Source organism: Artemia franciscana, chromosome 19 (assembly GCF_032884065.1).
Source record: "Artemia franciscana chromosome 19, ASM3288406v1, whole genome shotgun sequence".
NCBI lineage: Eukaryota > Metazoa > Arthropoda > Branchiopoda > Anostraca > Artemiidae > Artemia > Artemia franciscana.
The window spans coordinates 1,647,298-1,663,086 of NC_088881.1; the positions used below are offsets into that span (position 1 = coordinate 1,647,298).

Sequence of the window (15,789 nt, forward strand, 5' to 3'; positions counted from 1 at the left end):
AAATTTGATGGTGTGATTTTCGTTAAGATTCCATGACTTTTAGGGGGTGTTCTCCCCTACTTTCTAAAGTAAGGCAAATTTTCTCAAGCTCGTAACTTTGATTGCTAAGACTAAACTTGATGAAGCTTATATATTTAAAATCAGCATTAAAATACGATTCTTTTGATGTGACTATTGGTTTCAAAATTCTGTTTTTTAGAGTTTCGGTTACTATTGAGCCGGTTTGCTCGTTACTGCAGTTCGTTACCACGAACTGTTTGATTGAGAACAGACTCGAGAAGTAAAGTTAGGTTATTCATAATAAAATGAACCAAAACATGATAAAAATGTAATACTTTAGTTTATACAATAATATAGTTTGGGCTACACATTTGCTCATTAGAGGGGGTGGGGTAGGGTTAAAGTAACCTAACTTAACCTTATCTATTGCGCAAATATATATCCTAAATTATACAAAGTCTAATGCACCCGTCAATTGTCTTTGTCGCCATGAACCCGGTTATCTTAGATCTTACATCAACCAAACTTCTCGAGTGTGTTCTGGATTGTGCAGGAGTACCGACGAATCTTAGAAATCCTGGTTTTCAGATGAAAATAGACCTAAAACGGGCCCAAGGGGGAAGAATGTTTTTAATTTGATGTCCTTGGTACTTCAGGGTAAAGTTATTATTTTGCAACACGTGTACAGCTGTACCTTGCATCGAAAGGACAAGGTACTTTTATGTTGGGGTTTACTTGGTTTAGAATTATTTCTGTGTAGAATTAGGGGGTTTACTATTTACATTCGACGATGCAGAAGTATAATTCTCCTAGGCTTTTTCTTTGAGATTGATTGAACTTTGTTTAAAAATAGGAAAACTTTGTAACGGTTCCCTGGTTTGAATCATATTTTCAGCGTATTTTTTAACCTAAAAAAAGGGATTAAGCGTTTCCCCTCGCTGAAAATTCCCCCTTGGAAAATTACCTCCCAAAAATACCCCCCCCCCCCAAAAAAAAAAAACAAAGATCCCCACCGAAAAATCTCTCCTGGATTATTCCCTCTATGAAAAGTTACGCCACATGCAAAATTAAGCAGTCACAAAGAAAGTAAAAAAATCGGTACCTCAAAATGTCGATCAGATGTCTTAAGGCCAGATGTCTAAACAGTTTAGGACATGGGCTGGCTGGTCTTCAATCACTTTCGACTTATAAAAAGGACTAGAACTCTCAATTTTCGATCGAATGAGCATCCTTTTAAGTTTCTACGATCACGAGGGGGAGATGAAGAAGGGGCATCCCCCTCTTATACGGGATAAATACTGCTAGTTTTAAAGTTTAATGCTACTCTTTACTTTTATAATAACAACACACACCAGAAATATTCCCAGAAATTAAGAAGGATCGAATATTAATTCGGAACTCCACCCCCGCCCCTTCCGTAGAACTTACCTTAAGGCTCAGTGAGAGTTAAGATGTTTTGACATTAAAATGCTTCCTTTGAGGCATCTGCCCCCCCCCTCCAAAGTTTGTAGCCTATGACCACATTTGCCACTAAAAACTTATATATTAATAATGGACAACTTAGCTTACGGCCAATGCCCCGGGGGCTGGAAGGGGGGCACCAAACCCGGAGGCATGGTTATTTGTTTTGGACAACATGCCTATCTCAAAATTTTAATCGGGTGCTTTAGAGGAAACGGAAAGGTTGAATTTTTTGCGGGGGGGGCGCTTAGACCCCTAAAAAAAAATGCAAAGTGAATTTTGAAAACAGAATTATAATTTTTTTTGAAACATTAAAACAGTAGAAGCGCTAAAAAATAACATGCCAAAACCTTGTTCCGGTAACATGAAGCCTTATAGTACGTAGGAGTGAAATTTTTATTATGGAAGGCCCCAGACGCGTGGCGCCAAGTTTTTAATGCGTAGCGTGACAAGAAGACGCATGGAATAGTGGAACTGTGACAAGCTTAGTGGGAATTGTGGTGGTACCAAGACGCGCACCAGGTACCGGGTAGTCGATGACCCATCGGGAATTCCATAAAGGGATAAAGTTTTGAAAATCTAGTTGTGATTAATTCATCTCATAGAGACGAAGCAGTTAACCGTAAATACAAAAAAAAATTATTTTTTCACAGACTCGAATACCTTCCCCCCTTCTTGTGTATGTTCCTGGTTCAAGTTCTGTTGGACATCAGTCCTGTGAAGATATAAAAAAGGGACTTAGCTGATTTCAACACTGAGGCCCTTAGGGGAGGTACCTGTACAGGGGGAGTAGGGGCATTGGTGCCCCAAACGGCAATTACAAGATATTTAGAATTTCTATTGTCTTAAGATTTTTTCCAAAAGTCACCACCCTTTTCAAAATCGTGTGTACATGGTAAGGTTACATACAGTTTGCCATATGTATTGCGAAGATCTGTGCCACATTAGGTGTGACACATATGGCGCTTTGAGATGTACCTCGGTGGTAGAGATTGGCTAGCTCGATTTCTCATTGAATCCAAACTTTTTTTGTGAGATCCCCCTTCAGAGGGATTGCCCCATTCACTTTTAGAAAATGGCCCTGTATAAACTTGACTACTCGAAGTGTAAATGAAGATAAATATTACTTACTTATGAAATCACTCGGTTTTGAGTTTCATTTATGGACTGAAAAAATCAAAGGATTAGCTCTAAAACTAGTACAACACATTTTGAATTGAATTTATAATCAGATCTGATTCTTTCACTTTTCATTTTTTATGTCATTCCAGTTGACTATTGTTAGTTTCATTGGAAAGTTGGATTTCATTATATTTAGGTAAAGTTGCACAGAACTGCTCAAGTTATATCGCTAGGCTTATTGCAAAAGACGGATATCACTTTTTCCTCCTTATATGTTGTTTTATTTACATACTAATAATGTCAAGTTGAAACATGAAGACTATATTTTTGGCGGGTACTATATGTGTGGAAAATGGGCCTAGCAGGAATTGAGCCTAAAAAATTACTGCAAAATTTTGATTTTTATGGTATTGAAACATACATGTTAACATATAATGCCAATTTAGAGCCAACTTTAGAATAATTAAATAAAAGAGTAATAAAAGCGGTAAATGAGGTTGAGGGGCTTAAGTTGCATGACTTCATCAAAATACTTATTACCAGAAGGTTTGGTTTCTTAAAATGGATTGTTTAGGGTGTGTGAAACTGAACCTATTTAACTGAACTGTCGTTCAACTGAACTTCTGTTTAATTCAACCGCATTTAGCTTGACCCACTACAATTTTTGAGCTGGAACTGAAACCCCCATAGAAGTCGACCCCCATTCAATCCAACCCTCGTTGAACGCAACTCCAATGTAACTTAACTCCCGTTTAACTCGTTTTCCGTTTAGGTAACTCAGCCTAACCTAAGTTTTGAGTTGCACGAGAGCCGAGCTGAATGGGGATTGAGTTAAAAGGGGTCAATGAAACGGGTTTTGAATTTTGATTTTAACTAGGGTTCATTTATACGGGAGCTGTGTAGAATGAGGGTTGGGGTTATATGGGGGCTGAGTTGCACGGGGATTGAGTTGAATGAATTTGATTTAAACGGGGCGAAGATTTTCGCGAGGGTTCAGGTAAATAGACTGAGTTGCAAGGGGTTCAGCTAAACGAGGGTTTAGCTGCACGTGAATCATTGTTTAGGCTTAGCAGGAGAGTCGATGAGTTAATTAACATATTTTCTTGAAGAAAAGAGCCATACTTCACTTATTAATGATTTAAAATCACACAACAGGGGCCAACTTTACAAGACAGATGGCTTTATTAAAATATCCGGACAAACGAAAATATGTTTATACCCAAGTTCTTCTCTGGGTGGGATCTTTTAGACTGAGTCGGGGTCTCTTGGGGCCATTTTCATTATTGTGTTTTTAAGTGGGCCTATGCCTTGGAGCCTTTATCTTAGAAGCGTATTGTTATATACTATATACTATATACACTATACTATAAAGTGTATAGTTTTAAAAATAGGAATTGTATAGGGGAGATACAAAATTAATACTTGATTGGTGGCGACGAAAAAATTTGGCTCTCCTATCGGTATTCTTCACCCTTCCAACTCTGTAATTTGTATAATTTCTAACCTTGGGGGGAAGGGGGTACTTGTACCTAAAACCACCACTGGATCTAACCCAGAGTGTGTAAGGATGTTTACCAGTCGAAAGTTCTAACGTTAAGGCCTTCCTATACTAAAACGGATCACCCCGTCTCGTCCATTATAAACTTTTTCTGTTTGTGTGACCAGATTATTCAGAATTGATTGGGTGGTTTTGCCATAACTTGTAAAATACCTGTACAAAATACTTGTAAAAAAAAAAAATACCTGTTCAAACAAAAATCGCCGGTTTGAAGTTAGAATATAGACGTCCTGGATAAGTGGTTGGTGCGCAGGTGTGGGAATTCTTTGTCCAAGGGGCACGGGTTCAATCCCAGTTGTGACCAGTTATTTAGTTTGGGACGGGGGTCAGTGGCGTGACTCTGTAAGCTCAGCCAGAGTCGACCCAGCTCTAAATGGGTACCTGGAGAAATCTGTGGGAGTTAAGCAGGAAGGGTGTATGAAAGCACAGGATGGTTGGCCCCCAGCCCCTCATTGCACTTCCTGGCTGAAGGGCCACGAAACGGAGATCAGCACCACCGGTTTGGACCTTAAGGGTCTAGTGCCGTCTTACTTACTTACTTATAAAGCACTAAAAAATATTCGCGTAACGAGCAGGGGGTAAAGGAGGGAACTAATTATGTTATTCCTTTATATGCGGAATAATTTCTGTTCGTTTTAAGCATTAATGCTGTTTCTTTTTTTTTTCAAGTAATTTGGTCTCAAATCCTAACTAAACTGCATCGTTTAACCACTTATCATATGATTCAATAGAGTATCTGTGACAAATGACTTATTCAAAACCAATGAAATCATGGAAGAATCTTGGATTAAAACTCGGATTAAAAACTAATTTTTGAGCGATTTAATTAAATTTTGCGAATATGTTTTCGGTAAACAACACTTATTTAAGGTGGGTTCATAAGCAAGAAGGGCGAAAAAGTTGTTACTGGTGTGGGTCCCATACTTTCCACCCTTATTGATGGGAGGGGAAATAAGGTTTCTAAAATCTAGGGGTTGATGAAAAACCCAATATGAAGAAATTTAATCCTTTTCTTATAGGAATTAAATGAAGATAAGCAACAAATAACAGCCGGTGTTGCAATATCTTCGTCGAAGAAACGAAAACTTGGCTTTCCAAAAAAAAATCAATCCAAGACTTTACCAACAGAAACTATTGTTCCCAAAAAATCCAAAATGTATGGAATGATGCTAAACAATAACGACGATGAGTGGAACCCAAGAGCAACGTTCAGAGGTGAACTAAAAACTACGTCTCTAGGATCAGATCTGGGCCTGTTCAGTATATCTACGCCTTCAGCTACACCTCCTGTAAGTGCTTATATTTTACTATGATTCAAAATTTACAAAAAATGTTAAAATTCTTTGTGTAGGAAGGCCAAGTCTCTTGATTATATAATGCACCATGGACATTGTTTTTGCCACTTAGACCCATCTTAGGTCTATTCAAGTGACGGCTCTGGCCTCTTTTGTGCCCGGGCAAAATTTTGATTAACCCTCCCCTATATCCCAAAAATTTTTAGGCCAAATTTTTACAAAATGTTCATTTATCAGCAAAATTTTGCCAACTGCACTCTCTACTTTATTTCAATAAAAACAAAATTTTAAAAATCACAAAATGATTATAACCGATAGATTATTTATTTGAAATGTTGCGCCCCTAAAATTTCTGTGTCCGGGAATAGTGCTCCCTCTTCTTCCCCCCTAAAACTACGTCTGGTCTATTCATACCCGAAAACTGCGATTTCCAAAGATTTTTCTTAGAGTTGAAGCTTTTAAGCCAGTATCGTATTTTTTTCGTCGGTGTTGCCACGATAAACCTTTAAGGTGATCTAACCTTCAAAGGAAATCTGTATAGTTTTAAGCTTTTTGATGCCATATGTTGTTATTTGATTTTTTGGCTGATTTTCACTCACGTTTCTTTCTCATTTTTTTTTAAATTTGACATTCGCTATTGCCAAAAAATGCAAGAACGTCATCTGACATTTTTACACTTTATATGATTGCCAAAATCAATTTCCTTAATCTTATTTTAATAGAAGATCAGTCATGCAAAGGTTGTTCAATCACACTTTCATCCTCATCCAAGTCTTCTTTTGAGAGAATAATTGAGAATCAAAACACCCTTAAAAATGAGACAATAAGTATTTATGACAATTTTGAAGTACAGCAGTTTTTATAATTTTGTAGTTTTTCCATCAAGGGGTATACCAAGTAGTTGGACAGCCAATCACCAGTGGATCTTAGTCACAGACACACATTTTAAGCTTTAGTTTACCTTAAATGGATATCGGATCTCGAAGTCAGAACCAAGTATCTAAATCATAGACAGAATTTTTCACACACAGGCCTATATTCAACTTAAAGCAAGTGTTGTGAGGCAGAATAACTGTATTTAAATAGGGTATTTAAATAATTAATAATTGGATTAAATAATTTAAATTAAAAATTGAATTAACGAATCCACGGCCAATAATATATTTAAACCTATTCTTCCTTCAATATTTTCTTGTAAGCAGAGGTGCCATTTGGACCAAATCTTAGGGTGGGCATAAACTCCATCATGCCCCCCCCGGCTCACTTCGTGTCGCGTAATCATCTAGGAAATGGGCATTTGACAGAACTCGAGAATTTTATTATGTATCTTACCTACTTTCAAAGTTTACAATAATTAATAGCAAATAGCGTAATTACCCCAAGGCTCGTCAAGTAATTACGCTCTTTGGTTAAAAGGCATGCAGTAATTTCAAATCAAATGGAAAGAATGGATTATGTTGGACATAATGGATTATTATGGCCGGCAAAGGGCCCTTTGTGGTGGAAGCTTGGGCCCCCTGGAAAATCTGGGGTGGGCATTTGCCCACCCCTGACCCCCCCCCCCCAAATGGTGCCTCTGCTTGTAAGACTTGTTAATCTTCCGTTTGAACTTGGTGTTGTTTGTCAATGTATTAATGCGGGCTCAGGTTAGTGTTTTATGGTCCTTGGGTTACGTCGTGCCCTTTCACTACTCGTTTTACGTGGTCCTAGAAATGAGCCAGCAAACTAAAGGCCAGTTGCCATGTTTTATGTATTTAGTTATATATTTGAAAAGGCTATGCTATCTCGTCTCATAGCTTTTCTAAAATCTAAACATTTTCTTCGGTTTTTGACTTGGTTTCCGAATATATTGCTCAACAGAGCACGTAAATGTGACTTTTTGACGATCAAGGGCTCTTTCTACCGACACGCCTCCACACGTCGCCTGGTTAAGTTTCTGGTAAACATAAACAAATCTATCAGCAGATAGCAATAAAAGAAATGCATTTCTGCCCTTGGTAGGTCAAATGATATCCTCAGGTCAAATAATTAATGTGACCTTTTTTATGTCCTTTCCTCTTCAGTTCTTTTATATGGTATTTCTTTGTTCTTCTAATATTGACCCTGCTAGAAATTGAGGTACAGATAATATTTGCATTTCTCATTCCTGAAGTCTTAAGGTCCCGTTTGTGTCAAATTCTTTGATCTTTCTAACTGTTTCTAATGCTCAGGTTGTTTAATACCCTAATTAATATCTTGAATTGTTTGGAACTTTCAACTAAAGTGCGATTGACTATTGCCTGAGTATTTCTTCATGAATAAGCTTTATTTTTTTGAAATCTGGCTAGTTTTTTCGGTATCAAAATGATCAAGTCTTTTTTTGTTTGATTTTTTTAAGACTCCAACATCCCCTTAATGTTAACGTGTATGGGCACAAGAGACCCGTATATCGGAAAGCTATGGAGCGACGCAAGGACAGATTTTTCGAAAAGTACCGCTAACAACAGCAAGAATCGCGTAGATGTTACTAGTTTTTCGACTGATTTTTCGAAAAGTGCCGCTAACAACAGCAAGAATCGCGTAGATGTTACTAGTTAATCACTTATAAAGAATTATAAGTGATGAAGACCTATAGGGGAGAACAAAAAAGTATGAGAAACTGATACAAAAAAGAACAAAAAAGTATGAGAAAAGGTTACCTTCCTGGGTAAAAAAGAAGAATAAATCAGAAAAGGTTCCGATGTGGCGCAAAGACCAGATTGTTCGACAAGTGTTGTTAAACAAAAAAAAATAATCTTGGTACTTCTAGGCAATTGCGTTAAACAAGTTATAAGTGCCGGAGACCTGTAGGAGAGAATAAATAGTATCAGAACTGGAAAAAATCGAAAGATCGCTTTACTAATTTTCCTTTGTACAAAAGGCCCGTAAATCAGAAAAAGTTGTGAAGCGACGCAAGGACCCGATAATTTAAAAAATGGTATTAGACGACAGTAACAATTCTTCTTAATATTATTTGCAAACCATTTATAAACAAATAATTGGGACCTATAAGAGGGGACAAAGAAGGATAGGAACTAATAAGGGAGGAAGAATCAAATTGTTCCTGAGATAAAAACAAGAAAAACAATCTTGTCTTATCCAGCAGAATTGAGTTAATTAAAAGAAAAAAAACTAATTAATATGATTATTATAGTGATTTCTGGATCTCTTTTTGCTTTTGGTTTACGCTCGGCTGAAGATAAAGAACCATTTTTGCCAATAGTTGGTGTATTTCTTCCTTTTTACATAATAAAAGGCCTGCTGACTTGGCGTGCAGACTGGTGATAACTATTTTATAGTCAAAATACGGTTTACATCCGCATACTTTGTAAAATACTTTGTAAATCTGTTCATATTAATGAATGATATGTCAAACTTGACATGACACATGTCAATGGAGCCAGAAAGTGGAAAGACGAAATTTTGATTCCATTAACATATGCATAAAGAAAACATGCTTTTTTTCTGAATCAAGTTTGTAAAATCATAAATTTGAACTTAACTTTCAAAAAGCTTAGGGTAAGAACATATGTAATCTTTTTTTAATGGAAAACAATGCTCCCCAAAAGGTAGCGGGGTGGAAATATCCCTGAGACAAAGGTAATTAACTTTACCAAATTCTATTTTTCGATTCAAAAAAAAAACCTAATATGCCCAATTGGCAAAGGAGGTTTTCTCTCTTCATCCTCATGTGAACCAGGAGTGGAAAAGATATAGAAATAAATATATAAAATAAAATGTAAAGCAGAGATTTAAAAACTTAAAACACAAATTTTCAAAATTTTTTGTTAAATTTTTTTGGCCAGGGTAATCTAAGTCAAAACAGTGATCGCAGAATATCGGAAAAAGTCTCCTTCGAAATCAAAATTTAAGGTTCTAATACGTATTTTAAGTAACTTAAGAGATCGTGCCACTGCAAAGCGACGATTTCTGCTGTTATCTGACACGAAACGACAATCTGGTCTGGATTGAATCATCATCCACTAAATAAAACATGCCTCGTCAGCTCTTGGTCCCCTGCCTTTCCACGCTCCGCTCGCTCCAATCGTCAGCTTATACCTTGGCCCTCAAATGTTGTCCTTATTTGTCATAAAAAAAAGAGATCAATAGTTAGATAACCGAAAATGGGACTATTATATCTTGCGATGGTATAATTATTTATAACGGTGATGGTATATTGCAACTATAAGTTTATTATTTTGAATACTTGTCAAATACTTTAAGCGTTGCGAAATTCAAAACGGATAAACGGGATAGATACTAAATTTATATTTTTAAATGATTTATATTATTAGATTGTATTATTTATATTATTATTTATTATTATATATTATTATTATTTCGTATGATATATTATATATTATTATTATTTATTATTTATTATTATATATTATTATATTTATATTATTTATATTATTAATTAATTTATATTAAATTATATATAATTTTTTTTATATATAGAGCCACTACTCGCTCTTTTTTTTTAGTGTTCCAGGGCTGAATTTCAACTTTTCCGAAGCCGAAAGTTTTTTATGGTCAATAAAACTAAATAATCAAAATCGGTTGGAGTCAGGAATGACGAAAATAAGTCCCGTAAAGCTCTTAATTAACCTTCCATCTTATGGTGTGTTTCCATTTGGCATTTTGTTGGTAAACACATTGACAACGCTGTTTCCATGTGTTGTGTAAAAAAAAAGACTTTCTTGCATTTTCATTGCTTGTTTAACTATTCGTTTTGTTCGTAAATCGCCAAATTAACCACATCCACAAATTTTCCATTCCACGCAGTCCTTGCCATTTCAAGCGTCTCTAGTTTGTAAAAGACTTAAATACTTCAATGATAAACCTTTTGAACTCCGTGAAGAGGAAATATATATATGTTACCGTGAATGACCGAAAATGGTGAATATCGACTTTCATCGCTGAACATCAATAAACACCAAATACGTCAGTCAAAGATCAAATATTTCATTACATTCTTGTGCATTCGTACCCTCACTGGTGTATGTCGACAGTCGCTGATATACTCAGGTGAATGTCTCAAAGAGAGGTAAAAACTCCATATCCTTAAAACCCAATCCTATGAATGTCCAAAAGAGAGGAAAAAACCTCGACCCATAAAACCCAATCCTTATTTCTAATCAGATAACCGAAATGTTTTACCGGTTGTTTTACCGAAATGTTTTACCGGTTGTTTTACCGAAATGTTTTACCGGTTGTTGTAGATAACCGGTTGTTGTTCAAATAGAAGACTTCGACTTCTATAAACTTGCAAATGAAAATGGTAAACTTAAGCAGCTTTACACACGTAATCAGTTGGTAAAACAAACAAATACAGTTGTAAAAACAAGGGCCTTTTGTGCAATTCAAAGTGTCATAATAGTTTAAGTTACTGCAGTAAATAAATTTTGAATCACATAATTTCACGGTTTTTCAAATTTTTAACATTTGGTGCTACAGCAATATTGCAATCAGAGAATGGTAGAGAATTCAGTAGTTAAGTCATCTCCGAAATTTACGCTATGTGAAATTTTTTATTGCTATTATTTTATTTTCTCATTAAAAATATATTGAGTGTTTTATGTTCTTAGTCATTCCTCCCAGAAAGAGCGGCGAAAAATGTGTCGCTACTGAATTACGGGGAAGAAATGTAAATTTCAGAAATGCTCCACATTCGCCACTGTGCATGGGGTTGTCAGTGAAAGTTGTCCCTGGGTCAGTGGGTCAGTGTCAGTGGGGTTGTCCCTGGTGAAAGTCAGAAATACGGATGTTTAACAAATATTTCGGACATGCACCAAGCGACTACGTTTTTGTCGACATTCATCGGTGAATGTCGACGTTAAACAGACTTCGGACATTCACGGTTGCAGATGTACTTTGAAGCACTCTTAGCAATTTATGAGATAGCGTCTTTTCTATTGTATTGCTATGTTTATTTATTGCTGTACTCCTAGTAATGAACAAATAAACGTTAAAATGGGGATACGTCCATTTACGAGACAGTGAAAACAGGTACAAAAGTCTGGATATTTCGACCTCATATACAGCGATTATCATAAGCAGAAATGCTAAAGCATTAAAATTAAAACTTACATATTTATATAGAAAAAAATTATAACTTTCGGTTCATTTACTAGATTTGTCTAAGAGAGTTCAATAACTGGGTTCATCCAAAGTCTTGATTTGTAAATTTTCTTCTTTAATATTGCCTAAGTATCCATACTTCTGTATCTGTGTTCACTGTCTAAAAGGACTTATCCCCATTTTAACATTTATTCGTTCGTCGTAGAAAGACAGTCTGGTCTTGGATAAAAATGCCTGAATTAAGGTATTACGTCGAAATTCCTAGAAATAGGAAAAAAACTACCGAACATTGGTAGTTTTGCCAAACATTTACCAAAACATTGGTAAAAAAAACTCTGCCTAATCAGCCTTCAATGTTACGACGTGTTTTCGTTTGGTGTTTCTTGGGCGAGTATAATGGAAACCCAATTATCCGGTGCTGGGTTGAAAACAACTTTTGTGGATTATCATTGTTAAAGTAACTTTTAGGTTTGTCCATAAGACTTCAGAGGGAAACGTATTATTAGCCTTTTTACACTCGTGTGTTTTACTCAAAGATTTCCCCAAGATTCTGCGAGCTGAGCAACAATGTTTACCTGAGAAATGTTTGGTTTAAATAGAACTGTGTTTACAAGACTTTCAAGGTGTGTGTACCTTTAATTCTCGTAACGCTGACTACCCATTATAAAACAATGGATGTGCTTTAATATCAATACAATTTACGTATTTTTTCTTTTTTTGGTACACATGTCACTGTTAAATGTCCGAAATCTGGTTAATGTCGATATTCGCCGATGAACGTCCGAAATTCCTTTTCTCTGCTTGGATTTAATTAGCTTTGAGAGTTGGTTTTTTCAGTCTTATGCAAGCTATGATGGTAAAAGTTATAGTTATGTTAGGTGAATTTTGGTTATAAATATCAGAAATGGGTTTAAAAATTTTATCTGACCCAACCTAGCCCAACTTAATCTAACCTAACTTAATCAGTGATCATCAAACCTTGCATTAAACTGAGAATGACCAAATCCAAGAAGAAAAAAAAAGTTTTTCGGTCACTCACCGGTGAATGTCGACATTCACCAATTTCGGACATTCACGGTAACACATAAACAGAATAATAATAGAAAAGAAGCAATAATGCACACAGTAAAATATGAATAAAAGTTTTGCTACGAATAACATCTGTTTCAATTAAACATAAGAATGGAATTGTTCGGGCTGAGTGAGATGACAGGCTGTCATGATTTGTTCTATGGTTGTTTCTTTTATTCTGAGATTCGGATCCACGTCACATTTGTCGTTCCATTAGACGACTTGACCATTTGAAGCTTTTGAAGTTTGTAACGGACTTGAAGACTTTAACGATAAACCTATTGAAATCCGTGAAGAGGCATATGCGCCCTTTTTAAGTGCTCTTTGCAATTTTTGAGATAATGTTCTTTCAACTAAAAAGACTACTTTCACATTTGGATATCTGTAAACTGTTTGAGTTGCTTTGTGTTGATGAGTCAACGGAGATATGTAGCGTTCTGCCATACCAATTTGGTTTTCGGAATAAAATAGGGTGCTTTGATGCCCTTAGTGTTGTAGCTAATTCCCTAATAGTGGCTGAACTGACCCAGTAAAGTGTCGTTCTAGCAGCACACCATGTTAGGCGTTCATTTGACTCATTGGTACAAGGAGCCATGCTCCTTCATACGGAAAAAGAGGCGTACACCCCTCTATTATTCGTACCTTGAAAAATTTATATCCGCGGTTTAAAGTACGCATTAAAATCACAAATCGATTTAACTTGCCGGTTTCTAATTCATCTTATCTAACACATGCTCCACGAAATAGACTTTCTTGTCCCACTAGCCAACCGAATGATCTGAATAGTTTTGTTTCTGTTTATAAAGGTACGCGTCAAGGCGCTGTCACTTCGCCTACTCTTTTTAACAACGGTGTCTTATACGCTCAATCAAAATGTTTATCCTCATGCATTGAGGCAGCTACAAACGTGACACTTGTCTGTTGTGAGGATGATGTCCTTAATCTTAGCAGGTCATTACAGTATATTGAAGAAAAGTTCAGCATTCTTGAGGATGAATATTCCCAATTGGGACTGGAATTTAATTCTGAGAAATCTGAGGTTCTTCTATTTAATTTGGGTCCCACACCGTCAGTCCAACTGGACGTTGTTTAGGAGAGCCAGTTGAAGTACTTGTCTATCTTGGTCTACCAATTGGCCAATCCCTAATGCAAACCTGTTTGTTGCTGATTTTCCACCTTTAAATAAATGAAGGGCTTCTTATACTTCAGTTGTCTAAAACAAAAATGGGTCAACCGTATAATCCTAGCTAAACTATATATTAAGTTTAAACTTAATATACTATATATAAACTATATAATACATAAACTATATATTCGACAGCACTATCACAACACCATTTTGGAAGATTTTCCCACAAACAGATAAACATAAACTCCGTTTAGTATATTTCAAATTTGCAAAGTATTTACTTCATTTACCCCGTGGACCCAAAATTCAGTATTAATCCGCAATTATAAAATAGCCGTCCCAGCAATACTTCTGTCAAAGCGTATTTCGAAACATAATCGAAAAATCAGTTTTCTTCCATAGTATCCCCTTCTTATACAGTGGCATTCAAAGTTGTATGTATGTAAATGTTGTTCAGTGTTTTATATATATGTTCTTTATAAACTGTTCTAATGGTAGTAGTGTCTCTTTTTTTCTTATTCCTGTTTTTTTTGGCGTTTCTCTATGTACTCCGTCTCTGTCTACTTTTGTATAGCATGAAGGGTAGAAAATAAATAGATAAATTCATAAATACATGCGTAATATTTTGCCCAATAATAAAGAAAACTTTGTAAACTAGAATGCACGAAATCATTGCATTTAAATTTGGGGGGAGGGAGTATCTTTCTTGATCTATAGATGTTGTTTCTATAGCCTTCTATAGATTATTGTTTCTGACGTTTTGGGTGACACATTCCCCCCCCCCTCCTAAGTTTTGGTGAATTGGTGCCTTTAGTCTTCCATGGTAAATGAGGGCATAATACTCTAAATAATACAATGCTATATTAAGAAGAAATAAAGGACTAACCTTTGAAAATACAGAAAACAAGAAAATGCAATAAAATCTCAAAATCAATATAAAGAAAACCTAAAACCGAGAAGACTAAAATAAAACGCAGAAAGAGCGACTAAAAAAAGCAGAAGTAGTCTTTTCGTATTTTGATTTAAGTATTTATAGGATTATTTTATTTTCTTTCAAATTAATGACACTGTGATTGATGATATTTTGTTATTGACATTGTCAATATATGTCACTGAAAAGGACAATTTCAAGAATTTGCTATTATATTAGTTTTTGTTATAAGAATGTGCATTAACACACCTCTACAAACATTATAGGTGCCAATTTTATTGATTCATTTATCCTGAATAATAAAGTCGAGATTTAAATACAATTAGCAATTGTCCGGGTAGCTCTCTTAGTCTGTAGTAGCAGGTTTGATTAATTACCCGAGGTTTTGCAGGTTCGACTCCAACCGACGAAAGTTTTTTCTAGTTTTTTTTCTTTTAAATGCAATATGCATGTGTTACTTATAATAACAATAACTGATGTTATTCATTTCAGGAGTCATCTGGTAGATCACCATCTCTTGAAACCCCCCCTCCACCACTCCCAGATTGTTGGAAGTTACCAGAAACCTCTGCAGACCAAATAAAGAATAAGTCAAAGTCTTCACGCCCAATAAAGAAACACCTAACTCCAGAGGTATCCGAGGTGCCTGAAAATACTGTTCCACGTCCTCCTCTTGCTGAAGAACTTGTTGATAAGTTAAGAGTATTAGTCCCTAATGAGGGCCTTTTAAGTGCGGGGCATGTTACACCGTTGAGTCCACCTGATATATACGGTGTCGTTCTTGATGGAGAAAGAAAAAACAAACCACGAATATATTCAAGGGAAGAAATTTTAATGGAATCGGTAAGTGTGCTTTTGCACAGTTTGTGTGCTTTTTTATGTGCTTTTTGTTACAGTGTGCTTTTGTTCGGTTAAAATTCGGGATTGAGGTATTACGCCTTGTACGAACAGGTTTTTATTTCACTGGCACTCGTATATTGGCGTCTTTAGTGTCAGTTTTGGATAAACTAGCCAAAGAGGCACAAGGAAATTGCAGCGTTTAGTCTTTTGTAAGTAATAGAGAAAATTATTTATCACTAAACACAAAAACTAAGTCACCTAGCCCCTTCCTCCATTCCCC

General features: G+C 35.8%; 1 protein-coding gene across 7 annotated transcripts in view; it reads left to right on the plus strand.

The window, feature by feature from the left end:
- The window catches only part of LOC136039152 (uncharacterized), a 212,614-nt gene that overhangs the window by 161,709 nt on the left and 35,116 nt on the right, over positions 1-15,789 (plus strand). For 5 of the 7 annotated variants that reach the window (XM_065722640.1, XM_065722642.1, XM_065722643.1 and 2 more), the window contains 2 exons: positions 5,161-5,430; positions 15,162-15,512. In XM_065722640.1, the coding sequence (XP_065578712.1) occupies positions 5,161-5,430; positions 15,162-15,512 (621 nt within the window). The remainder of the gene's footprint in view (positions 1-5,160; positions 5,431-15,161; positions 15,513-15,789) is intronic. The other 2 variants (XM_065722646.1, XM_065722647.1) reach the window with 1 other exon arrangement.